General features: G+C 43.8%; 1 protein-coding gene, 1 long non-coding RNA gene and 4 other non-coding genes across 10 annotated transcripts in view; 1 reads left to right on the plus strand and 5 right to left on the minus strand.

Moving 5' to 3' along the window:
• The window catches only part of TRNAU1AP (tRNA selenocysteine 1 associated protein 1), a 26,633-nt gene extending 13,990 nt beyond the window's left edge, over positions 1–12,643 (plus strand). For 3 of the 5 annotated variants that reach the window (XM_040466818.1, XM_040466805.1, XM_040466799.1), the window contains 4 exons: positions 3,592–3,754; positions 4,166–4,199; positions 8,932–9,000; positions 11,760–12,643. In XM_040466818.1, the coding sequence (XP_040322752.1) occupies positions 3,592–3,754; positions 4,166–4,199; positions 8,932–9,000; positions 11,760–11,896 (403 nt within the window). In that variant the 3' untranslated portion in view covers positions 11,897–12,643. The remainder of the gene's footprint in view (positions 1–3,591; positions 3,755–4,165; positions 4,200–8,931; positions 9,001–11,759) is intronic. The other 2 variants (XM_040466811.1, XM_040466824.1) reach the window with 2 other exon arrangements.
• A 615-nt stretch (positions 12,644–13,258) lies between these two features.
• On the minus strand, positions 13,259–16,396 carry LOC121024625 (uncharacterized). The gene is made up of 5 exons (XR_005787772.1): positions 16,096–16,396; positions 14,981–15,079; positions 14,621–14,698; positions 14,229–14,279; positions 13,259–13,386 (listed from the first exon to the last, which is right to left on the minus strand). It is a non-coding gene; the product is annotated as an uncharacterized LOC121024625 (long non-coding RNA).
• LOC121027927 (small nucleolar RNA SNORD99) lies at positions 13,458–13,531 on the minus strand. Its single transcript, XR_005789008.1, has one exon. It is a non-coding gene; the product is annotated as a small nucleolar RNA SNORD99 (small nucleolar RNA).
• Positions 14,461–14,593, minus strand: LOC121027920 (small nucleolar RNA SNORA61). Its single transcript, XR_005789001.1, has one exon. It is a non-coding gene; the product is annotated as a small nucleolar RNA SNORA61 (small nucleolar RNA).
• On the minus strand, positions 14,817–14,947 carry LOC121027918 (small nucleolar RNA SNORA44). Its single transcript, XR_005789000.1, has one exon. It is a non-coding gene; the product is annotated as a small nucleolar RNA SNORA44 (small nucleolar RNA).
• Positions 15,437–15,571, minus strand: LOC121027909 (small nucleolar RNA SNORA16B/SNORA16A family). The gene has a single exon (XR_005788991.1). It is a non-coding gene; the product is annotated as a small nucleolar RNA SNORA16B/SNORA16A family (small nucleolar RNA).
• Positions 16,397–20,200: the final 3,804 nt, after the last annotated feature.

Consider the following 20,200-nt stretch of genomic DNA (forward strand, 5'->3'; position numbering starts at 1 on the left):
TCTTTCTTTCTTTCTTTCTTTCTTTCTTTCTTTCTTTCTTTCTTTCTGTTTTTTTAATGTTTATTTACTTTTGAGAGAAACAGAGACAGAGTGTGAGGCAGGGAGGAGCAGAAAGGGAGACAGACTCTAAGCAGGCTCCAGGCTCTGAGCTATCAGCATAGAGCCTGACGCAGGGTTTGAACTCATGAACAGGCGATCATGACGTGAACCGAAGTCAGACGCCTAACTGACTGAGCCACCCAGGTGCCCTTCTCTCTCTCTTTCTTTTTTTTTTTAATGTTTTATTTATTTTTGAGAAAGCCCAAGTGGGGGAGGGGCAGAGAGTGAGAGACAGGATCTGAAGGGGCTCTGTGCTGACAGCAGTGACTCCATGTGAGGCTTGAACTCATGAACCATGAGATCATGACCTGAGCCAAAGTTGGGCACTAACTGACCGAGCCACCAGGGTGCCCCTAAATGGCAAGGTTTTTCAAAGCAGCAAAAGATTTGGAGGTTCTTTGTAGCTTAACTGTATTTAATACATGGAAGATCAGTTTGAGTAATTTCCCCTCAAAGTGTTATTCTATACTATATAAAACATTACAGAAAATATTTAAAAGAAATTTTCTCATTATCCTAAAATGACTAATTATGATTTCTGACTTCCAAAGTTTACTTATTTATTTTGAGAGAGAAAGAGAGCTCTTGCGAGGGAGGAGCAGAGAGAGAGAGAAAGAATTCCAAGCAGGCTCTGAGCCACCATTGTAGAGCCGGATGACGGGCTCAAGCCCAAGAACCATGGCCCATGACCTGAGCCGAAACCAAGAGTTGGATGCTTAACGAACTGAGCCACCCAGGCACCCAGTGTTTATTCATTTTTTAAAAATATTTATTTATTTATTTATTTTGAGAGAGAGAGAGAGAGAGAGAGAGAGTGTGTGTGTGTATGTGCATGCCCACGAGGCAGTGGGGGGAGGGGCAGAGGGAGAGAGAGAGAATCTTAAGCTGGCTCCATGCCCAGCTTGGAGCCTGACACGGGACTTTATCTCACAACCATCAGATCATGACCTGAGCTGAGATCAAAAGTCCGATGCTTAACCAACTGAGCCATGCAGGCACCCCTCTTTATTCATTTTTAATTACAGTAACAGTGCTCATTCTTTTTCCCCCAGTTTCCCTCATATACACATTCCCTTTCCAACATAGCTGTACAATCCTCACCATAATATTTTTTTTATTTAAAAAAAAAATTTTTTTTTTAATGTTTATTTATTTTTGAGACAGAGAGAGACAGAGCACGAATGGGGGAGAGGCAGAGAGAGAGGGAGACACAGAATTGGAAGCAGGCTCCAGGCTCTGAGCCACAGCCCAGAGCCTGACGCGGGGCTCGAACTCACGAACCGTGAGATCGTGACCTGAGCTGAAGTCGGATGCTCAACCGACTGAGCCACCCAGGCGCCCCCTCACCATAATATTTTTAATAGCTTCAGGGTATCTTGACCATATATTCTGCCTCAAGGTTCCTCAGATGTTGACGTTGTTGGTTGTTTCTGACGTGTTACCATTTATTCAGTCAACAATAACCGAGTTCCCACAACTCTGCGGGCCCTGACCTAGACTTTGGAGTTGTAGCTGTAAACAAGAAAAACAAAGTGTCTTCTGCAAGGAGGTTATGTTCTGTTCCATTTCCTGGCTGGTCATTGTCAGAATTTGGGGCCTGCCTCTAGAGAGGCGCCATCAAGCACTGGGAATTGAGGGTGGTAAGGGTTCTCTTTGAGAATTCATCTGTAAGAGCTGAGTGTGGAGAAACAGAGCAGAAGTGTACAGACCCAGGCCAGGGAGATGACCTTCAATTATGTGAATATATCAGGGTGGCAGACTCCTTGAAAACGTGTCAGGGTAGTCACGGAGGGGAGCATTAGCAGTTTCCAGCCTCACGCCGGGCAGGGAGAGGAAGTCTCTGCCACTAGACTTCATCCGGCCACCCCATCAGGAGGTGATGCTAAGATGGTCAGACATGGAGTTGTCTAACTGCTCTAGCTGAGTCCTGCTCACCAAGCAGATGTTGCACTCGAAAACAACTCGCGCTCATTCAGACTTTGAGAACTTGTGGTTCCTGTGACAGGATTGCTGTGGTAGTTCACCTCCTGCTTATGACTTGGTTTCCTCTCTGGCTTCACTGTGGAGATAGAATACACTAAGCATGAGGACGTGAGTGCATTCCACACCACGTGGCAGTTACAGTTCTCCTTATAAGCCAGCCAGCGGGTGGTGTGGGCCTCTGCCTCCTGCGTATTTGGTGTGCACTTATGAGTCTGGCTCTCAGGAGTGTGATGACTCTGGAAGCACATTGCCATGTTGTTCTTTTGATTCCTCCCACCTCGGACTGGTCATACCCCAGGCCTGTCTCATAAGCCTACTCACACATGATTGTGTATATTTTTAAGAGCAGTGGATCCTTTTCAAGCTTGACATTCTGTCTTTGGTTAGCAGTGGCTAGGGTAGCCATGCAAGCAGGAGAAGAAAGCTGCCCACTGAGCCTGGGCCTCAGCCCTGATTTGTGAGTGCAGGATATAGGAGCCTGGCAAGATGTCTTACATCTGTCAGAGCAGGTACTGTAGGTAACAGTGTGGTGTTCAGAGCATGAGCCTTGGAGCTGAATTTGGCTCCAGTCCTAGGTGTGGTCTTGGGTAAATCACTTAATCTTTTAGAGGCTCAGTATTCTCATCTGTATAATGGGAAAAACACATAATAGCTCTGCCAAAGGGTTGTGTGAGACTTAAGATAGGAAACTGTATATGAAAAACAACGGGCCCAGATCCTGAGTACCTACTCCGTAATAGTAGCTGTGACTACAGTGGTGCCGCTAAGCCTACTGGACCTTCTGGAACACTTGTTTCGTGTGTGTGTGGAGAAGAGGTGATTAGACATTTTGTAGTTGACAAGCTTCTTGAATCATCCTAAATCCAGATTTTCCAGGCCTTGTTCACCTGAGCCTTTGTGGGTGGCAAAAAACCAGCCCCCCAAGATCTTGGTAAGAGGACAAGTCAGTACTGACAAGATTTGATAAGAGAGACAAACCTAACCATTAAAACTCTTTGACTGTAGGGGCACCTGGGTGGCTCAGTCGGTTAAGGTTTGATTCTTGGTTTGAGCTCAGTTTTTGATGTCACAGTTTCATGAGTTCGAGTCCCCCTGTCAGGCTCTGTGCTGGCAGTGTGGAGCCTGCTTGGGATTCTCTCTTTTCCCTCTCTTTCTGCCCCTGCCCGACTCGTGCTCGCTTGCTCTCTCTCAAAATAAATAAATAAACTTAAAAAAAAAAAAATTAAAAGCAAAAACAAAACTCCTGACTGTAAAGCCTGGGCTCTGAAGTCAGATTGCCTGGGTGTGGATCTCCTATTAGCTATGTGGCTTTGGACAAATGATGTGGCCTGTATGTACCTCAATTTCCTCATCTAAAATAAGAATAATGTATTGTTCTTACATAAGGTTGTCGTGGGTTTTGAATGAGTTGATATGTGGAAAGCACTTAGAACAGCCCCTGGCCACATAGTAAGAGTTATGGAAACGTTTGTCTACATTTGTTTCTTTTTGCTTCTTTCTTCATTTAAGGAGCCGCGTGAAACCAGTGGAATATAGTCAGATGTATAGTTACAGCTACAACCAGTATTACCAGCAGTACCAGAACTACTATGCCCAGTGGGGCTATGACCAGAACACAGGCAGCTACAGCTACAGCTACCCCCAGTATGGCTACACACAGAGCACCATGCAGGTAACTATGGTTCGGCAGACCTCTTGGGTATGTCGTCCTCCAGGGATCGGTAAGGGTGGCAGCTTGGACTTTAGAAAATATGGGAAAGAGGCAGCAACTGAGTTCCTCTTGTTAAAAATAAGGCCTCCCAGGGGCGCCTGGGTGGCTCAGTCAGTTGAGCGTCCGACTTCGGCTCAGGTCATGATCTCACGGTTTGTGAGTTTGAGCCCCACGTTGGGCTCTGTGCTGACAGCTCGGAGCCTGGAGCCTGCTTCAGATTCTGTGTCTCCTCTCTCTGCCCCTCCCCACTTGTGCTCTGTCTCTCTCTGTCTTGAAAATAAATAAATAAATGTTAAAGGGAAAAAAAAAGACCTCCTGGCCTTGGGCCAGGAGTTCACGCTGCTTCTCATCCCCTCTCTGGTCTCTTGGCAGACATACGAAGAAGTCGGGGACGACGCATTGGAAGGTAAGAAAGGAGTTTGCTCACCCCTTCCTCTGTCCTCTGTCAGCTGTTGCCGGGTGACCGCCCTGTGGCTGGCACTGTGCCTGTAGCTAGATGCTGAGGAGTGCGATGTGGAGTGTGCTCTTGAGGAGAATGACTTTTAGTGAGAGAACTAGTGCTTGCTAATTAGAGTAAGAACTGAGTGTGTCCCCCAGCGGTGTCTGTGCGGGTCCCAGAGAGCCCGGAGGGAGCAGCTCAACAGGAGAGAGAGCTGGTCACTCCCTAGATGTGGGCCATTCGGTCCCCAGATGCAGTTCTCCAGCAAAACTATTGCCTTGTATTTGTTTGATAATTTGTAAAATTCATTTTTTATTTCATGTTTTAATTTTTCTATATATTTCACATTACATTTTTTCCTCATTTTTTTTTAAGTTTATTTATTTATTTACATAATCTCTACCCCCAACATGGGGCTCGAACTCACGACCCTGTTATCAGGAGTTGCACACTCCACTGACTGAGCCACAAGGCACCCCTCTCATTTTCAAGTAATAGTTACTTACCATTGAAAATTTGGAAACTATAGTAACATATTGATGAAGAAACTGAAAATCACCCCCATTTGCGACATAGTAATAGCCATTATTATTTTTTAATTAAAAGCATTTATTGGGGCACCTGGGTGTCTCAGTCACTTAAGCATGACTTCGGCTCGGGTCATGATCTCGTGGCTCCCAGGTTCAAGCCCTGCATCGCACTCTGTGCTGATGGCTCAGAGCTTGGAGCCTGCTTCGGATTCTGTGTCTCCCTCTCTCACTGCCCCTCCCCTGTTCACACTCTTTCTCTCAAAAATTAATAAACATTAAAAAAAAAAAAGCATTTATTGTAATTTTTACTGAATTTAACAAGAAAAAGGAAAGTAAAACTGAAGGAATTGCTAACCTGCAAAACTTTCCAAGGGAAATATTAGTAATTAAAGGATTCTCTAAGGCTTGAAAAAATTATGAAAAAAAGTTTTTCAACATGTTTCCGAACAGATGTTAAGGTTTTTTTTTTTTTTTAAGTTTATTTATTTATTTTGAGAGAGACAGACACAGTTCGAGTGGGGGAGGAGCAGAGAGAGAAGGAGAGAGAGAGAATACGAAGCCACGAGAGAACACCGACTGAGCCACCCAGGCACCCCTAAACAGATGTTGAGCTTTAAAGAAGTAAAACTCTTCTGGGTGGCTCAGTTGGTTAAGCGTCCAACTTCTGCTCAGGTCATGATCTTGCGGTTCCCAGGTTTGAGCTCATACTCTGTTTCTCTCTGTCTCTCAAAAATAAATGAATGTTAAAAAAAAAAGTATACAGTCCAATATATTTTTTTAAAGTTGTATTCGTTTACTTAAAGCACAAGTGGGCCGTTGGGGTGGGCAGTAGTCACAAAGTTGTGCTATCGTTACCACTAATTCCAAAAGAAACTCTGCGGCCATTAGCAGTCACTCTCCATGTGCCGGCCCCCTCCAGTCCCTGCCAGCCACTCATCTACTTTCTGTCTGTTTGGATTTACCTATTCTGGGTTTTGTTGTTGTTGTTTTAATTTTTTTAAATTTAAATAAATTTAATTTTTTAAATTTACATCCAAGTCAGCATATAGTGCAACAGTGATATCAGGAGTAGAGTCCTTAGTGCCCCTTATCCATTTAGCCCATCCCCCCTCCCACAACCCCTCCAGTAACCCTCTGTTTGTTCTCCATATCTAGGGTCCCTTGTATTTTGTTCCCCTCCCTGTTTTTAATTTTTTTTTCATGTTTTTATTTTATTTTGAGAGAGAGACACAGTGTGAGTGGGGAAGGGGCAGAGAGAGAAGGAGACAGAATCCGAAGCAGGCTTCAGGCTGTGAGCTGTCAGCGCAGAGGCTAATGCGGGGCTTGAACTCACGGACTGTGAGATCATGACCTGAGCCGAAGCCGAACGCCCAACCGACTGAGCCACCCAGGTGCCCCCCCACTCCCGTTTTTATATTATTTTTGCTTCCATTCCCTTGTGTTCATCTGTTCTGTGTCTTAAAGTCCTCATATGAGTGAAGTCATGTGATCTATGTCTTTCTCTAATTTTGCTTAGCATAGTACTGTCTAGTTCCATCCACGTAGTTCTGAATGGCAAGATTTCATTCTTTTTGATTGCCGAGTGATACTCCATTGTATATATATACCACATCTTTATCCGTTCATCCATCGATGGACATTAGGGCTCTTTCCATACTTTGGCTATTGTTGATAGTGCTGCTATAAACATCGGGGTGCATGTGTCCCTTCAAAACAGCATACCTGTATCCCTTGGATAAATACCTAGTAGTACAATTCCTGAGTTGTAGGGTAGTTCTATTTTTAATTTTTTGAGGAACCTCCATACTGTTTTCCAGAGTGGCTACACCAGTTTGCATTCCCACCAGCAGTGCAAAAGAGATCCTCTCTCTCCGCATCCTCGCCAACATCTGTTGTTGCCTGAGCTGTTAATGTTAGCCATTCTGACAGGTGTGAGGTGGTATCTCATTGTGGTTTTGATTTGTAGTTCCCTGATGAGGAGTGACGTTTAGCATTTTTTCATGTGTCGGTTGGCCATCTGGATGTCTTCTTTGGAGAAGTGTCTATTCATGTCTTTTGCCTATTTCTTCACTGGATTATTTGTTTTTTGGGTGTTGAGTTTGATAAGTTCTTTATAGATTTTGGTTATTCACCCTTTATCTGATATGTTGTTTGCAAATATCTTCTCCCATTCTGTCAGTTGCCTTTTAGTTTTGCTGGTTGTTTCCTTTGCTGTGCAGAAGCTTTTTATTTTGAGGAGGTCCCAGTAGTTCATTTTTGCTTTTGTTTCCCTGGCCTCTGGAGATGTGTTGAGTAAGAAGTTACTTCAGCTAAGATCAGAGAGTTTTTTGCCTGCTTTCTCCTTGAGGATTCTGATGGCTTCCTGTCTTACATTTAGGTCTTTCATCCATTTTGAGTTTATTTTTGTGTATGGGGTGAGAAAGTGGTCCAGATTCATTTTTCTGCATGTTGCTGTCCAGTTTTCCCAGCTTCCTACTTGCTGAAGAGGCTGTCTTTATTCCGTTGGATATTCTTTCCTGCTTTGTCAAAGATTAGTTGGCCATACGTTTGTGGGTCCATTTCTGGGTTCTCTATTCTGTTCCACTGATCTGAGTGTCTGTTCTTGTGCCAGTACCATACTGTCTTGATGATTACAGCTTTGTAATACAGCTTGAACTCCGAAATTTTTTATTTTTTTATTTTATTTATTTTATTTTTTATTTTTATTTATTTTTTTTATGTAACAGACTGTAGGTTTTTATTTTTTTAATTTTTTTTCAATATATGAAATTTATTGTCAAATTGGTTTCTATGCAACACCCAGTGCTCATCCCAAAAGGTGCCCTCCTCAATACCCATCACCCACCCTCCCCTCCCTCCCACCCCCATCAACCCTCAGTTTGTTTTCAGTTTTTAAGAGTCTCTTATGCTTTGGCTCTCTCCCACTCTAACCTCTTTTTTTTTCCTTCCCCTCCCCCATGGGTTTCTGTTAAGTTTCTCAGGATCCACGTAAGAGTGAAAACATGGTGTCTGCCTTTCTCTGTATGGCTTATTTCACTTAGCATAACACTCTCCAGTTCCATCCATGTTGCTACAAAGGGCCATATTTCATTCTTTCTCATTGCCACGTAGTACTCCATTGTGTATATAAACCACAATTTCTTTATCCATCCATCAGTTGATGGACATTTAGGCTCTTTCCATAATTTGGCTATTATTGAGAGTGCTGCTATAAACATTGGGGTACAAGTGCCCCTGTGCATCAGCACTCCTGTATCCCTTGGGTAAATTCCTAGCAATGCTATTGCTGGGTCATAGGGTAGGTCTATTTTTAATTTTTTGAGGAACCTCCACACTGTTTTCCAGAGTGGCTGCACCAATTTGCATTCCCACCAGCAGTGCAAGAGGGTTCCCGTTTCTCCACATCCTCTTTAACAAATGGTGCTGGGAGAACTGGACAGCAACATGCAGAAGATTGAAACTAGACCACTTTCTCACACCATTCACAGAAGTCCGAATTTTTTTAAATGTTGATTCATTTTTGAGAGAGAGAGAGAGCATGAACAGGGGAGGGGCAGAGGGAGAGGGAGATATAGAATCTGAAGCAGGCTCCAGGCTCTGAGCCGTCAGCACAGAGCCCGATGCGGGGCTCGAACCCACAAACTGAGAGATCATGACCTGAGTGAAGTCAGACGCTTAACAGACTAAGCCACCCAGGTGCCCCCCCCCTTTTTTTTAATTGGGCTTCATGCCCAGTGTGGGGCTTGAACTCACAACCCTGAGATTAAGAGAGACGTGCTGTACCCACTGTGCCAGCACCCCAGGGCATTTTAAATAAATGGAATTGTGTATAATGTGTGGGCCTTTGTGAATGGCTTCTTTCACTTAGCATAGTGTTTTCAAGGTTTGTCCATGTTGTAGCATGTGCCATTATTTCATTTTTTATAGCCAAATAATATTCCATTGTGTAGATACCCATTCGTTTTGTTGATAGACATTTGGGTTCTTTCCACTTTTAGTATTATGAATATACTACTAAAAAACACTCATGTATAAGTTTTTGTATAGACAGGGAATTTCATTACCTAGGGATGAAATTGCTGGATCATATGGCAAACTCTATATTTAACCATTGGAGGAACTGCCAACTTTTCTGAAAAGGCTGCAGCATTTTCTGTTCTCACCAACAGCTTATGAGGCTTCCAGTTTCTCCACATCCTCACCAGTGATTGTTACTCTTTTTCATTACAGCCACACTGGTGAGTTTCAAGTGATATCTCTTTGTGGTTTTGGTTTGCACTTTCCTAATGGCTAATGCTTTGTGCATCTTTGTATGCTTATTGACTGTGTGTGTGTAGATCTTTGGAGAAATATCTAGTCAAGTCCTTTGTCCATTTTTAAGTTGGGTTGTCTTTGTATGTAGCCTTGCCAGAGTTTTTCATATTCTGTTCTGGATTCCAGTTCCTTGTCAGACTTAAGATTTGCAAATTATCCCATTCCATGACTGTCTCTACTTTCTTGATAATGTCCTTGGAAGCACAAAAGTCAATTTCCATGAAGTTCAATTTTTTTTTTTTTTTTGGTTTGTGCCTAAATGCTGTTATCTAAAAGGCATTGTTTGTTTACACCTGTTTTCTTCTAAGAGTTTATAGTTTCAGTTCTTATATTTAGGTCTTTGATCCGTGTTTAGTTAATTCTTGTTTAAGTAAGTTCTGAATTCTTAAGAGTCTAGCTTTATTCTTTTGTCTGGTTATCCAGTTGTCCCAGCACCATTTGTTGAAAAACTATTCTTTACCATTCAGTGGTCTGCTACCCTTTTAGAAGACGAATTCACTATAAATGTACAGGTTGCATTTGGACTCTCAAATCTTATTCCATTGATCTATATGCTTATCTTTCAGCCACTGCCACAGTTGGTTTTTTTTTGTTGTTTTTTTTTTTTTTTACTGTTACTTTGTAGTAAGTTTTGAAGTGGCAAAGTCCTTGAACTTTATTTTTCAAGATTGTTTTGGCTATTCTAGATCCTTTGCATTTTTTTTTTAATTAAAAAATTTTTTAATGTTTATTTTTGAGAGAAAGAGCATGAGTGGGGGAGGGACAGTGAGAGGGGGAGACACAGAATCCAAAGCCGGCTCCAGGCTCCAGCTGTCAGCACAGATTCTGACCATGGGGCTTGAACTCACGAACTGTGAGATCATGACTTGAGTCGAAGTCGGACGCTTAACCGACTGAGCCACCCAAGTGTGCCTCCTTTGCATTTCCATCTAAATTTTATGAGCCTCTCAATGTCTGCAAAACAAGGCAGCTGATTTTTATAGGGATTACACTGAACAATTTGGGGAGTATTGCTGTCTAAAAACAATATTGTGTCCCAGTCCAAGTACATGGGATGTCTATTTACTTAGGTCTTCTTTAATGTCTCTAATTGTAAAATAAGTGTTGTAATGAATGTGTGTTTGTGTATGTGCATTTTATTGTACTTGTGTGTGTGTGTGTGTGTGTGTGTGTGCCTTTTAAACCAACACAAGATGGCAAGTATAAAATGTTACCAGTCATAGTGATTAAGGAATTTTTTGTAACTTCTTTTATTACAGAAAAGTATGTAAAACAAGCATATAGTTTAATATGTAATTATAAAGCAATTGCTTGTGAAACCTTTATTCAGGGCAATAAAACATTGCCAGCCTCCAGAAACTATCCTTCCCCTAATCACAACCCTGCTAGGGGAAACTACTGTATTGATTTTCTCTTTATAATCACCTAGATATGCATCCTTAAATAATATGGTTTAGTTTTGCCTGTTTTTAACTTCATGTAATGCAGCTGTACTATAGATACGTCTTCCTTTTTTCATTCAACACTATTTTTTTTTGACAATTTAAACCTTTTTTAAAGTTTATTTTGAGAGAGAGAGTGTGAGTGGGGGAGGGGTAGAGAAAGAGGGAGAACCCCCAAACAGGCTCCCCACTGCCAGCAGAGAGTGCAACGCAGGGCCCAAATCCACAAACCATGAGATCATGCCCTGAGCCAAAATCAGGAGTTGGACACTCAACCAACTGAGCCATCCAGCCACCCCATAAACTCTTTATTTTTTAATGTTTATTATTTTGAGAGAAAAAGCATGAGCCTGGGGAGGGGCACAGAGAGAGGAGGAAAGAGAGAATCCTAAGCAGGCTCCACACTGTCAGCACAGAGCCCGACACAGAGCTTAAACCCATGAACTGTGAGATCATGACATGAACTGATATCAAGAGTCAGATGCTTGGGGTGCTTGGGTGCTCAGTCAGTTGAGTATGACTTCAGCTCAGGTCATGATCTCACAGTTCTCGAGTGCTGACAGCTGAGTCTGGAGCCTGCTTCAGATTCTGTCTCCCCTTTCTCTCTGCCCCTCCCCCGCTCACGCTTTCTCATACATTTTTTTTTTAATTAAAAAAAAAAGATGCTTTAAGCGAGTGAGCCACCGAGACACCCCTCGCCTTTTTTTAAAATGAAATTCCAGTATGGTTAGCAGTGTTATTAGTTTCAGGTGTACAGTGTAGTGATTTCAACAATTCTGTACAATCCTCAGTGCTCATTGTTGTAAATGTACTAACAGAGTCACCGTTTGTGAGATTCAGTCAAGTTGTATGCAGCTGAGGTTCATTTTCACGGCTGTGTAATGTTCCCTTTTAACAACAGTGCTTTGGATTTAGTAATTTTGATCAGATTTCCAGAACCCAAAATTGAAATAAAGACCACTCCAGGAAAGCCAGCGCACAGGAAGGCCAGAGATAAGAGGAGGAATAACAGCCGCCATTATCTGAGTACTGACTACATGTTCCATTCTCTAAGTAGGTTCGATTTTCATCCTCAGAGGAAGCCTGCAAGACAGTGGTATCCACCCCTGTGAGGCATGAGGGACTCTGACCGAGGGTAGGGAACTTCCTGAGGAAGGAGGAAGTCCTGGCAGTTGGGAACAGAGTCCAAGTCTCCCAGAGCTTCTCTTGGCGCTCGGAACCCACCCTTGCTTTTCTTGCAGACCCCATGCCGCAGTTGGATGTGACGGAGGCCAACAAGGAGTTCATGGAGCAGAGTGAGGAGCTGTATGATGCACTGATGGACTGTCACTGGCAGCCCCTGGACACAGTCTCTTCAGAGATCCCTGCCATGATGTAGTCAGGACAAAGGACAAACGGACTGTGTGATGGAGATAAGAGACTCCTTTTTAACAAAAGTATTGGAAGAACTTTTACCTTTTTGGAAACGTTTTGTAAGATTTTAGTAACCAACTATTCTGATTATGACTGTTCTTGCACCACCACTCCCTTCGACAGCCTTTTGAGTTTGAAAACCAAGGTGCCGTTAAACAAGGTTTTCCAATTTGTCTTTGAACAATTGTTCCAGGTAGGGTTATGTACACTCTTGGAGAGAAGAATTTGGAGTCATTAATGAAGTGGAGCGTATGATTTATTCAACCCAGGAGCCTTTTTCCAGTGACACTATATCCTTACCCCCTGTGAAGTCAGAATGCATGAATTACCTGCTGTTATGCCAAATGATGGGCAACGTTGATCTTCCATTTCAAGTACCCTTTGTCCCCATCCCCCACGCTTAAGTTTGGTGGCTAGGGCAGACTGAAGTTCCTTAGACATTCCAGCTGGGAAAGAAGCTGTGTGGCCTATGTGGTAGGAAGTCATGGAGCCAGCTACATCTAGACCAAAAGGCTCAAGAGTTAGGGCATGCTCCAAGGGCAGGTCTGACTTTGAGGTAAGCCATGGTTGAACATTACTGACATCTGTGTGCCTAGCCGGTTTCTTTCTTTTAACTTTCTATATATTTTTTAATAATTTACATCCACCTGGCCTGTTTCTTGACCTTAATTTCATTTAGTAGATGGGAGTCCTCTTACACAGATCTCCAGCACCCATGTGGAAGTCTGGTTTTATACTAAAAATCTCCCATTTTATTCCTACTTTTCTGTTAGTGGCTCAGTTGGTTTTGGTTTGAAAGTCTAACTCTTGGTTTTGACACATGGGATCGAGCCCTGAGCCCTGCACTGGGCTCCGTGGAGCCTAAGATTCTCTCCCTCTAATAAACATTTTTTTAAGGAACACCAGTCTTAGGCTCAGCCTGAATTTTCAGGCTTACTGAAGGAGACATTTATATAAATGGGAAGTTACAGAACTCATCATATTATCCTTTAATTAAAAAAAGGATAAAAAATAAAAATAAAGAGTTTAACACTGTAATGGGGAATAACCAGCAGCTTGAGGGACATCAAGAATATGGACACAAGCGGGGCGCCTGGGTGGCGCAGTCGGTTAAGCATCCGACTTCAGCCAGGTCACGATCTCGCGGTCCGTGAGTTCGAGCCCCGCGTCGGGCTCTGGGCTGATGGCTCAGAGCCTGGAGCCTGTTTCCGATTCTGTGTCTCCCTCTCTCTCTGCCCCTCCCCCGCTCATGCTCTGTCTCTCTCTGTCCCAAAAATAAATAAACGTTGAAAAAAAAAATTTTTTTTTAAAGAATATGGACACAAGCATACTTTAAGTCTTTTATTGGTCACTTACATACCACATGCCAGCATTAGCAGAAATACAGAGGTCATGGTTTTCCACCGAAAATAACCTGTTGTCTTTTAGCTTGCCTCTTCCCATAAGGTCTGTCTCCTGAAAAGGAAGTGTATGCCAGTGTGTTAATATTCCCCCAATTAATTAATGCCACCCAGACATTTTTCCCAAACTGGTCTCAGTCCCATATCCGCATTTATCATCCATAGATGTCCACTCAGATTAGGTTTCATCCTGGACCAGTCAGCCTAACAAAACATACCCTGAACTAGATGAACTACTTGTTTCTGCCCAACCCATCTCCCACGCTTCCAGGAAAGGGGCCAGTACGATCCCACGGTTTGAGGTTTCCCCAAACCTCAGAGCAGGAGCTCAAACCACAACTGCACATTCAAAGCAATCAGCCTTTGCTGCTGAAGGTGCGGGGCTTTGGCATCTGGTACTTTCTACTCACAGCACGTTGTGCTCTTCCTGGCCTTCCAACAGGATAGGCAAATCTAACAGACCAAATCACACCATTTTTCTCTTCTGGCCATGAACAGCTAATAGGTGTAAGTGATGTAGTATTAAAAAGCTAAGACTTGGGGCGCCTGGGTGGCGCAGTCGGTTAAGCGTCCGACTTCAGCCAGGTCACGATCTCGCGGTCCGTGAGTTCGAGCCCCGCGTCGGGCTCTGGGCTGATGGCTCAGAGCCTGGAGCCTGTTTCAGATTCTGTGTCTCCCTCTCTGCCCCTCGCCCGTTCATGCTCTGTCTCTCTCTGTCCCCAAAATAAATAAACGTTGAAAAAAAAAAAAATTAAAAAAAAAAAAAAAAAAAAAGCTAAGACTTTCTTTCATACAGGCCTAGGCTGCCTCATGATTCACTACACTACTTAGGGTTTACAACACTCCACTGCTTGGCGCTGCAAGGAAGCTACAGTGAAGTTTAGGTAGCCAACTTACCCAACTATAGATCCATAATCACAGATAAGGACAGCTTTACTGGTAACAGATCTTTAAAAAAAAACAAAAAACAGGACACTCTCAACCAAGAGGCAAGAAGGACATTCATGTTGATCAAATTCAGAAGTATTAAGTCAGCCATCACTACAACTGCCCAGACCTTCACCTATATCCTCCCTTTAAGCCTAAGATTATCCCATTTTACAGGGGAGGAGATCAAAGAGAATTCAAATCTTGTTTGAAACTAGCCTCCAAGCTATATACCAGACGATAAGCACTGGGAGGCTAGTTTCAGTGTTCTTTTTCCTCCTTTTACGACCACCAAGACCAGTGTTCAGATCTGATGGGAAAGGGAACCAGAGGGTCAGGATGTCTTCAACATCTAACTTTACCTTATCTAAAGCACAGCAACAACCTGGTAACTTCAGATTCTTCAGTAGCAGATACTGCCAGGACACCTGGGGGGCAACCTGCAGAAAAAAGGGTGAAAGCTCTAAACAAAAAAGTTGATCGAAACACCCATCTACGTGGTAGTTTATGGAAAACACCCGGACTCACTTAGAAGGCTTCCAGCCCAGGTCCCAAGCCGTTTATAGGAAAGGCGAGTGGCAGCTGCAGGTATTATGCTGACCTGTGCTGTCAAAGTCTCTCCAGGTTGCTCTCGCATGCAGTTGGAGATCCCATGGCCACAACCGGCCACAGCCCTTGGAAACATGCTGTACTGACCCTCCAGGCAGTTCCCAGAAACCTACCGGGTCCTGAGATGGTTGTGTTCCATCACAGTCATGACCACAGAATCCTCACCAGAAAGCTCAACCTCAGAGTCCTCCTGGAATCTTCATCTGGCACAACTAAGACGAGAACACAGTTGTCCTGAATGACATTGTTCCCTTCTGGTCTTGAGAATCAAAATGTTTGACTGGCTTTTGACCCTGGTACTTATGCCTTAAGCTTTTCAGGGCAGTGACCCAAAGCACTGTTAAGATCTGTGCCACTTGCCACTGGATTTTCCCAGCACACATGTCCAACCCATTCCCACTGCCTGCCCCTCCATACTTGTTCTTCATCTCAGCAATCTACTTCTCAGAAGTTTTATTCTAGCAACTCTATGCAAGACCCATCAACAGAGCATTTCTGTTGGCCTCTGGAAACCTGTCTATTGTAATAAAGGATTCCACCTATACCGGAGAAATGGCAGGTACGATGGGAATTGTCTTTTCCTGATATGTTGCAGATCAGTTACAGCAAACAGAACGGCGACCGTCAAGGAAAACTGTCACTCTGGGCTCCTTTTTGACCACAGCAGCTATGTGGAAGCAGCTGCAGCTTCGATAAGGGCCACAGGGCAATTTAAGTCTCAGGACCGCCACAAATGCTGTCCAACCCTCAGACTCCCCTAAATCCTGTGCACTATTGCATAACTGAAATTCACCTACCGAGACATGCTGGAGACCAAATAAGAGAACAGATATCCTACTACCAGGTCCCAACTTCCTCTTCATTTTTGTTATGTACCAGTGTTTTGTCTCATTTAATCTTTACAGGACCATTTTATCATCTGTTTTACGGACAGGTTTAAATTAAGCTATTTACTGAAAGTCGCCAGTGTAGAAAAGCCACAGAACTGGAATTTAAAATAGGTTCTAAAGGACTCGAACTCCAAAAATCCCTTTTTATCCACCTGCATGAATTCCTTAACATGTCCTGCAGCCAGGTAACAGGTAAAGTCACTTCCCCAAGGTCGCCCAATAAGTAGCTGTAATGGGCCGTTTCCGATCCCGCTGACACCACCACGCGGCGTCTCCCTAGTTAGGCCACTACAGGCCCAAGACTGCCCTGCACCCCGCTGCCTGGCCGCGTTACTCACCCGTCACAGCGCGGGCCGAGGCGGGAGCAGGCGCGGCCCTCTCGGGGTCCGGCCCCTCTCATCGCGCATGCGGCCGACCAGGCTTTCTGGACCTCGGTCCCAGCAGGCCGGGAGGCCCGGCAACTGAGAGCCGCGCTCAACATCCCTCAGCCTCAGGAGGCAGCCCGAGCGAGTGAGGGGCCGGTGGCGGCCAAGCTGCGGTAGGGTAAGTGGAAGAAGGCGCGTGACTTGCAGCAGGTCTGAGACAGCGGCGCACGAAACCACACCCGCACGGCGGCTGGCAAAAGGGACGTGGGAGCGTTGGGAGAGGGCTTTTATAGGCCTCGCCCTTGGCAGCCGCGCCCGACCACTGCGGCAACGCGCCCGCGCAGACCTCTGGGAGTTGTAGTCCGTCTGCCCTCAGGCGCCGGGAGGCGCGTCAGGCTCTGAGTTCTAAGCGCGTGCGAAGTCGCTGCCTTCTTGCCGGGAAGACAGCAGCCTTCCGCCCGTGTTCCGCACTCGCTGAACACCTGGGACTCGGCACTGGGCTCACAAATGAAGCCGACTCGCTATCCCCGCTGGAGCTCAGACATCCAAAGTCGGGAAATGACGCGGTGAGCCGCTCCGACCGCGGTGGGCCGACCGAGGAATAGCCACCGGATGGGTGTGGAGAGGCGCTCTGCGAGCTCTTCTGGGGGCGTGGCCCTTTGGGAGGGTTTATCAGCAAGGAAGACGCGACCGATTTACTCAGAAGATGAATGCATTATTTGTTCATTTTCAGCTAATAGATAAGTAACTTTGCCGAGCACTTACTCAGATTATGCTCGATTATCTCAACTAGTTTCCCCAACAACCCTGTGTGTAGGTTTGTAGTTATGCCCTTTTTACAGATCAGAAAACTGAGGGATGCATCACCCAGGTAACTGAGGGAAGGGCCTGAATCCACGAGTCCACGGCAGAGACCACGCTCAGAATCGCTGTGCCATGTACATGTTTTGTCCATGGAATGAATAAACGTCAATGTAAAAACAAGAAGTTGTCAAGAGTTAAATACGTGTTCTGTGCTTACTCTATTCGTTAATTTTTATCCTTAATATACTCATTAAAAAGGAGGTACTACTATTCTCATTTAATAGAGAAAACAACAGACTGTAAGGAGGCAAACTTCCTGGTGACTTCCAAATGAGTTTCTCCAGCCTTACTTTTCTGAGCTCCAGACATTATATCCTGCAGCGTCCCCGAACTTCTACACTTGGCTATCTAATAAATAGGCTTCTCAGAACATAGACTTTCCTCCTCCACACCTGCTCTTCCCAATCTCAGCAAATCCTTGGAGTGATCCTGGACTCCTCTTTCTCTATCATCCCACTTACAATCCATCAGCAAATCCTACATTCTCCACCTTTGAGATGTGACAGGAATCTGACCATTTCTTACCACCTCCACTGATGCTATCATTGCCGGCTGACAATCACAGTAGCCTCCTAATTAGTCTCCCTGATTCTACCATTCTCCCCTATAGTCTGGTCTCAACAACCAGCCAATGGTGTGTAAAGAACACAAGGTTTTCATTTTGATGAAGTCTAGCATGTCCATTTGCTTTCTTTTATGCTTTGTGCTTTCTGTGTCCTATTTTAAAAATCTTTGCCTAACTTAAAAGTGTTAAAGATTTTCCCCTCTGTTTTCATCTGGAAGTTTAAGAGTCTTAGCTCTTACAGTTAGATCTAGGATTCATTTTTTAGTTAATTTTTTGCGTATGTTGTAAGAGTCAAAGTTTGCTTATTTATTGCATATGGCTCTCCAGTTGTTCCATCTTCATTTGTTGAAAAAGATTATCCATCTAATTGGTTTGACACCTTTGTAAAAATCAGTTAACCGTATGTGTAGGTCTGTTTCTGTACTCAATACTACACTGTCCGGATTACTGTAGCTTTTTAATAAGTTTTGAAATAGGGTACTATAAGTCATGCAACTTTGTTCTTTTTCAAAATTGTTTCAGCTGTTCAGTCTTTGCATTTCCATGTAAATTTTAGTATCAGCTAATTTTGTATTTTTTCTAATGTTTATTTTTCAGAGAGCGTGCTTGCATACATGGGAGAGGGGCAGAGAGAGAGGGAGACAGAAGATCTGAAGTGACCTCTGTACTGACAGCAGAGAGCGCAATGCAGGGCTTGAACAGATCATGACTGGAGCCCCTAATTTGTATTTTTTAAAAACCCTACTGGCTGGAGGGTGCCTGGATGGCTCAGGCCGTTGAGCGTTGGACCCTTGATTTTGGCTCAGGTCATGATCCCAGGGTCATGAGATCAAGCCCCAAATCAGGCTCTGTGCTGAGTGTGGAGCCTGCTTAAGATTCTCCTCTCTCCCTCTCTCTCTCTCCCCCCCTTTCTCCCTCCCTCCCTCAGCCCTCTCCTCCTCTTGCATGCTCTCTAAAATATAAAAATAAAAGCCTACTGGGATTTGGTTGGAATTGCACTGAATCTGTAGACTTAATTTGGGGAGAACTGATAACAATCTTTTTTTTTTAATATTTATTTATTTTTGGGAAAGTGCAAGCAAGGGAGGGGCAGAAGAGGGGGACAGAAGATCCAAAGTGGACTCTGCGCTGACAGGCTGACAGCAGTGAGCCCCATGTGCGGCTTGACTCAAGAACAATGACCTGAAGTCAGACGCTCAACTGACTGAGCCATTCAGGTGCCCCTGACAACAATCTTGAGTCCTCTCATCCATGAGTATGGTATACCTCTCCATTTATTTAAGTCATCTTTAATTTTTCTCAACAGTGTTTTTAATTTTCAGTGTACAGATCTTATGTATCTTTTGTCAAATTTATCCCTAAGTCTTTCATATTTCTGATGCCATTGTAGATGGCATTTTTGTTGATTTCAAATTCTAAATGGTCATTGCTAGTATATATAGAATTAATTTTTGCACATTAACATATCCTCGCTAAACTCCTGTATTAGTTTTGGCACCTCTTTTGTAAGTTCCTTAAGATTTTTCACAAGTCTATGAATAAAAAGACAGGTTTACTTCTTCCTTTTCCAACCTGGATGCCTTTTCTTTCTTTTTCTTGCCTTTTAATATTGGCTAGGACCTCCAGTACAATATTGAATTAATAAGTTACATTTCATCAAAATTAAAACTCTCGGCAGGGGGGCCACCTGAGTGGCTCAGTTGGTTGAGTGTCTGACTTTGGCTCAGGTCATGATCTCATGGTTCATGGGTTTGAGTGCCACGTCAGCCTCTGTGCTGACAGCGTGGAGCCTGCTTCAGATTCTCCGTCTTGTTCTCTCTCTGCTCCTCCCCACCCTTAAAAAAGTAGACATTTAAAAATTTCAAAAAAGTAACTCTCAGGCGGGGGGACAGTTAGGAGAGGAGAATTAAAAACGGACATGGGGAAACTTTTTGGCATGATACATGGTTGTGGTAATGGTTTCATGGATGTACATGTGCATCAAAACTCATCACATTGTACACTATGTCAGTCTACTGTGTGCAAATTATACCTCAATAAAGATGTAAAAATAAAAACCATAACCAAGAAAAAATTTACGTCCTATTATTCAGCTGCTCAAAAATCTCCACTGATTTTGCAACACATTTGGAATAAAAGCTGAAGTTCCATAATGGCCTCTGAAGCCACATGATTTGGCTCCTCCTCCTCTCTGCCCTCATCACCCACCACTTGCTCCCTCATTCATTCTGCTCCCTTTTCTCAGCCTCTCTGCTCTGCTTGTAGCATCATTGCCTGATCTCACCTCAGGGCCTTTGCTCTTGCTGTTCTTCTTGCCTGGAACTATCCTCTCTGGATATCAGAGACAACCACACTACTCATTCCTTCACTTTATGTAACCTCCTCAGGACACCCCATTTTGATATAGCTACCCTGCCACCCTTTAAGCTATTGTTCTGCTTGATTGTTATTTATGGCACTTATTGCCTCTTGACATCACATCATACATGGGTTTATTTTCTGTCTTCCCCATTACAATGTGAGCTGCCAATAACAGGAATTGTGTCTTTTTATCTTCACTGCTATAGAAGTGCCTGGTATATAAGAGACAGCACTTATTGAAACAATTACTAAGTAAATGAATTAATTAATGAAACTTGGCCAAGGCCA

Source organism: Herpailurus yagouaroundi, unplaced genomic scaffold, assembly GCF_014898765.1.
Source record: "Herpailurus yagouaroundi ecotype Mexico unplaced genomic scaffold, PumYag 77, whole genome shotgun sequence".
Lineage (NCBI taxonomy): Eukaryota > Metazoa > Chordata > Mammalia > Carnivora > Felidae > Herpailurus > Herpailurus yagouaroundi.